At 41.5% G+C, this 6000-nt stretch overlaps 1 protein-coding gene across 1 annotated transcript in view; it reads left to right on the forward strand.

Annotated features, from left to right (window-relative positions):
- The first annotated feature begins 1088 nt into the window (after positions 1-1088).
- CCZ1 (CCZ1 homolog, vacuolar protein trafficking and biogenesis associated) overlaps positions 1089-6000 on the forward strand; it is a 33627-nt gene continuing 28715 nt past the window's right edge. Inside the window, exons 1-6 of the mRNA XM_003798896.3 lie at positions 1089-1309; positions 2219-2316; positions 2409-2502; positions 3049-3126; positions 3518-3565; positions 4557-4640. Of these exons, the coding sequence (XP_003798944.1) occupies positions 1190-1309; positions 2219-2316; positions 2409-2502; positions 3049-3126; positions 3518-3565; positions 4557-4640 (522 nt within the window). The 5' untranslated portion in view covers positions 1089-1189. The remainder of the gene's footprint in view (positions 1310-2218; positions 2317-2408; positions 2503-3048; positions 3127-3517; positions 3566-4556; positions 4641-6000) is intronic.

The following is a 6000-nucleotide window of genomic DNA, read 5'->3' on the forward strand; positions in this document are numbered from 1 at the left end:
ACTCAAACTCCTGAGCTCAGGCAATTCACACGCCTTGGCCTCTCAGAGTGCTAGGATTACAGGCATAAACCACTGCTCTGGGCCTTAAAATATGTATTTTTAATGAAAGAATTTCATGCAGTAGAGCAAACTCGTTGGAAACATCAAGAGCAAGGAATGGTAGCAATCATTTGTTGAATAATGATTAAGTGCTAGCATTGGAAGTACATTCATTGCTTCATGTAATTTTTAAAAGTGAAATTCCCACTAGGCTAGAACTTGTAATTGGTATTTTTACAAATAAGAGAGACTGCAGAGAGGCTCTGGTGATTGGTCTAACATCTCACACTTAGTAGCAGAGCTGGGATATGTACCCAGATCTCATGTCCAAATTCTAAGGCATCGCTTCCCAAATCGTGAAGGTCTATTCCGTCAGGTTGGATAAGGGAAGTGATTCTGTTTCTAAATTTATTCTGCGACAGACGCAGCATCATAAACCAAGGCCTTATGGAGTATGGCCTATTGAGTGTAGCCAAGGGGTCTGCCGGAAGGGCTTGAACGCCAAATACTTGACAGGTGCCACTGTGTGTCATAAGATGTAACACAACGCACAAGACTTAAAAGCAAGGGAACCCCAAGCACGCCCAGGTTCGGAAGTGGGCACCCGGGGAAGGCGGCCAGGTCTGGTCCCGCCCCGAAGCACCGGCTGCACCGGGCCAGGCCTAAGTAATCTCCGTCAATACGACTGATCCAGCGGTCGCCAAAGGTCTCTTGCAGATAACGCACGTGGATTTTGTAGATGATGTAAATAGGCCAATGGTCCGGCTGAAAGCACTTTGCCCTGAACGGGTTTCTTTCCAAGCCGGGGCTTCGTCTGTGCCTTCATGCTCCCTTCTGCAAAGAAAACTGTGCCTGTTCCGTTTTTGCTGAAACTCACAGCTAAGAGAGAAATCTAGAAGCTAAGGGAAAACATTACACCTACACCTAAAGTCTCTTATATACTTATAACAAACTACCCAGCGCAGAAATCAGACAGCAACCAGCTCAACCGGGAGTACCAGAAAGAGACACCGGGCCACAGATTTTTCTTCCGGGTCGGCGGCGAGCGTTTCCGGGGCAGCGGCTAGCGAGGCGGAAGTGCGGTCTCCTAGTGGCTGCTGTCTCTGGGCGGGCAGAGAGGGAGGTTCCCGAGGTGGGGGGCCGGGCCGGGATGGCTGCAGCGACGGCCGGGGCAGGAGCAGGGGCTTGGGCGGCCCAGGAGAAACAATTTCCGCCGGCTCTTCTGAGCTTCTTCATCTACAACCCGCGCTTCGGGCCGCGCGAGGGAGAGGTACGCGGAGGGGGCCGCTCGCGGGAGTTTGCCGGCTTCAGAAAGGGCCCGGGGGCTGGAAGGTGGCCGGCGAACGTCAGTACCTGGAACCGCGGGGTGCGCGGAGCTGGTGGGGCGGGGTGCGGCTCTGTCATTCTGCGCTACTCAAGTGGCTTTTACCGAGCCAGGTGTATGTCCGGGCTGGGGGATATAGCGGGGACCTGACAAGGTAGTCAGGGTCTGTTTCAGATCCTGGATCGAAGCTTGGGCAGGTTAATCACAGTACACAGGTCGAGTCTCTGCGCTTTGCGTCAGTTCTGGGGAATTAAAATTGAACTTGCTGTGTTATTGGAATTCCCGGTTAGAAGCGTGGCGCTAGAGCGGTGGACTATAGCCCTAAAATAATGGAAGTTTGGAGACTGTCAGAAAGTTTTTTCCGAATTAATAAATAAATTCCAGGAGGTTTTGTTTGTTTTTCTGAGGTGGGGACGGAGGCTTTCTCAAAGGACGTCTGGAGCTATTTTGTTGCCAGCAAATCATAGGCGTTTTAAAGACTGTCAGGACGAATGTCTGAACCAGCTGGATTTAATTTGCGGGTCTATGCACGTGCGCACACCCTTATTTCTTTGTAGCGTTGGTGTGTTACAAATTAGCACGAGGAAAGAAATCGAGAGATTGACTTTTCATAAAAATTATCTGTTGCTGCCTCAGATGAAATGTGACTTTGCCTTATGTGAAATGTGAAATTGCCTTTCAGATTGGTAGACGGCATTTACACAATGATGAGATAATTCCTGTTTTTCTAAAACAGTTTTGGTTTTGTTTTATTAGAGTGTTTGACACAAGAGGTCGACATACAACTTAGCATTTTCTACAGCACAGATGAAGAAATATTTATATTAATGTTGTGCTGCTTTCTTCATACTTTAGGAGGAAAATAAAATTTTGTTTTATCATCCAAATGAAGTAGAAAAGAATGAAAAAATTAGAAATGTTGGATTATGTGAAGCAATTGTACAGTTTACAAGGTAAATATTTAAATATTCCTTTGTAGAGTTCAGCAAATTCTTAAAACTTACACTGGAGAATTGTCCTAAATATATTCTTTTAACCTTTTTAGGACCTTTAGTCCATCAAAACCTGCAAAATCTTTACATACACAGAAGAATAGACAGTTCTTCAATGAACCAGAAGAAAATTTCTGGATGGTCATGGTATTTAAATACACAATGTATCTTTTTGAAGTTGTATAGTAAAGTTATGGGTGATCTCTACTGTTAGGAATTTAGGAAAGTACTCTGGCTAGTGCATCTAAGTAAAAATTACAATAAAATTGGTTATAATTTTAAAATTAAATTCCTATTTGGCTGTTCATTTGTTCTTGGGGACATTTTAAAAAGTGTTTCTAGGGCAGCGCCTGTGGCTCAGTGAGTAGGGTGCCGGCCCCATATACTGAGGGTGGTGGGTTCAAACCTGGCCTCAGCCAAACTGCAACAAAAAATAGCCGGGCGTTGTGGTGGGCACCTGTAGTCCCAGCTACTCAAGAGGCTAAGGCAAGAGAATTGTCTAAGCCCAAGAGCTAGAGTTTGCTGTGAGCTGTGACACCACAGCACTCTACTAGGGGTGACAAAGTGACACTCTCTCAAAAAAAAAAAAGTGTTTCTGCAGTTGTAGCATGTTCAAATTTTAAAAATAAAGGCAAAATTCAAAATGTGTCATAATGAATTCATTGTATAATTTCAGTTTATCAAACTTTGTAGGTTGTCCGTAATCCTATAATTGAAAAACAAAGTAAAGATGGAAAACCGATTGTTGAATACCAAGAGGAGGAGTTGTTGGTAATGTATTGTTTCTTACTTCATGTTTTTAGAAAGAAAATGTATTTCTGAATCTGTTGAGTGACTTGGTCAGATTAAACTGGGTGGCTTTTGTAGAAGATTAGGGTATGTTACAGTTTTATGTTTGTCATATATATGAATGCAGTCTTTTAAAAACATTATATGCACGCTGTCTCACTAACACCTGATCATCTTTGTTTAAAGTCCTCCTAAAATTAGGCTTAATGGTTCATAAATTTGAATTTAAATACTTCTTATTTTCAGCACACAACTATTGTGGGGCCAAATAAGCATTATTGGCTTTGCCGTGAGTCAATGTATCTTTGCTGTATACAGTTGACATTTTTTTCTTCATGAATTGAAATCTATACTGTTTTTGTGTTGTTTGCAGGACAAGGTTTATAGTTCAGTACTACAGCAATGCTACAGCATGTACAAGGTAAGCATGACCTTTTGGAACTGAGAGGCTATAACAAGGGGTTATAGAGTTGTTAAAAAATAATTCTTTAAAAGATTGCAGAGTTGACTATCTGTTTTAGGAGAGAAAATAATGGGGCCTTTGAAATAGGTAGTGAGGTTTATGCATATTTTTATTCAATAATTATTGAACCCTCTTCTCTGTTCTCTGTCTTATATCCCCATTGGTAAACAAGTGAGTCCATATTTTCAAGGAACATACAGATGACAGCTATATATGATTCTGAAAGTTTGGTTATGAATATTGACAGAGTGTTTTAACTTAAAAAATATTGGCTATATTTGGGCAGCACCTGTGGCTCAAAGGAGTAGGGCGCCAGCCCCATATGCCGGAGGTGGCGGGTTCAAACCCAGACCTGACCACAAACTTAAAAAAAAAAAATTGGCTATATTTATGTAAAGTGAAATTTAGGTCTGAGTTTAAAAAAATTTTAAAGTCTGGCTCGGCGCCTGTGGCTCAAGCGGCTAAGGTACCAGTCACATACACCTGAGCTGGTGGGTTCGAATCCAGCCTAGCCCACCAAACAATGATGGCTGCAATCAAAAGATAACCAGGCGTTGTGGCAGGTGCCTGTAGTCCCAGCTACTTGGGAAGCAGAGGCAGGAGAATCGCTTGAGCCTAGGAGTTGGAGGTTGCTGTGAGCAGTGATGCCACAGCACTCTACCCAGGGTGACAGTTTGAGGCACTGTCTCAAAAAAACCAAAAAAAAACAAAAAACAAAAATTTTTTTTAAGTCTGAAAATAAAACCAAATTCTAAAACAATTAGGTGGTTTTATAAAAATGAAAGCATCACTTCAGAGTGTATTAATTTCTTTGTACTTATTTTATTACTCAATCTTTCTTCTATAAATATAGTCTACATTTAAAAGGAATGGGGGGATTTAATGAGCTGAATTAATTGAGCGGCATAGGAAATTGATTTTTTCCCCCTTCAACCTTTAATACCGTTAGCTTTTTAATGGTACATTTCTGAAAGCCATGGAAGATGGAGGTGTCAAGCTCCTAAAAGAAAGATTAGAGAAGTTCTTCCATCGGGTGAGTATTTCTAATTTTAAGACTTTAGTAGATTTCATAGATGTTTAGGGAAATACAGATGTAGGTACCAGTAACCCAGAACTTGGGTTTTTGGCTACTGGTAGTACAAAAAACCCAGAACTTGAAAATGGTAAAGAACCTGAGATGGCTGGGAGGTTGAGGCAAGTGGATCACCTGAGCTCAGGAGTTGGAGATCAGCTTGAGCAAGAGCAAGACCCCATCTCTACTAAAAAATAGAAAAACTAGCTTGGCGTTGTGGCAGGTGTCTATAGTCCTACTACTTGGGAGGCTGAGGCAGGAGGAGCCCTGAGTTTGAGGTTGCTCTGAGCTATGACGCCATAACGCTCTAGCCAGGGGGACATTGAGACTCTGGCTCAAAAAAAAAAAAAGAACTTGACATGGACCGTGCCAAAACAGAGCAATGAGGAAGCTCATTATGTTTGCACACTTTGAAGCTCTTTCAACCCTTTTTGTGGAAGCCACGCATCTTGTGTTCACGCAGGGGTCCTTAAAGCATCTTGGAAACATCTTTTGACTTCATCCTTGTTCTACCTGCATCTCTCTGTATGTGCTTACTTAAAAGTGATCTTTGTGTAGTGGATTAGTTGACTAACAAAATTTCAGCTATTATTGGAGTTGCACATTTTTATGGATTGGTTCTGTTCATTAAAGAGGCATAATCTATATTGACTTAAAGTAAAATAGTTTGACTGTGACACCAACTTTATCATATTAGTTGTTATTAGTGTGACTTGTCCCAAATGATAATTTCCCTTAATAGTTGCTGTTCTCTTTTATTATAATTGAATTTTACATGCTTAACCCTGCCTCTGTCAAATTCCATTTATCTTGAAGAAATAATCCTCAACTTATTTTCTCTCTAAAATCCCTTTGAAATCTATTTTTTTATTTTTATTGGCATGGCTCAGTCACTTGGATCACACTGTTCTCAAGTGGAAATGAGTGCTTTGCCACCTCAGGTGTTTGGTAATCTTGGATATAACCATTTTTATAGAACCAAAACTTCACACCATGTGGGCAGACTTCTAAAAGAAGCATGGCTTTGTGTCTTGTTTCCTGAGCTATGCAAGTTCTGTTTTGTAGATATCCCTGATACTCATGGTATCATTAATTGTATATGTTTTTGGTTAATTTTTGGCCTTCAGATGTATTTACTCTTGAACGTCTAACATCTCCTTGATATGAAATCTGTTTTTTGTTTGTTTGTTTTTGAGACAGAGTCTCACTGTGTTACCCTTGGTAGAGTGCTGTGGCGTCACAGCTCACAGCAACCTCAAATTCTTGGGCTTAAGAAATGCTCTTGTCTCAGTCTCCCAAGTAGCTGTGAGCACAGACACCC

The sequence above is a fragment of the Otolemur garnettii genome, unplaced genomic scaffold (assembly GCF_000181295.1).
Source record: "Otolemur garnettii isolate 467f Iridium unplaced genomic scaffold, OtoGar3 scaffold00142, whole genome shotgun sequence".
Classification (NCBI taxonomy): Eukaryota; Metazoa; Chordata; class Mammalia; order Primates; family Galagidae; genus Otolemur; species Otolemur garnettii.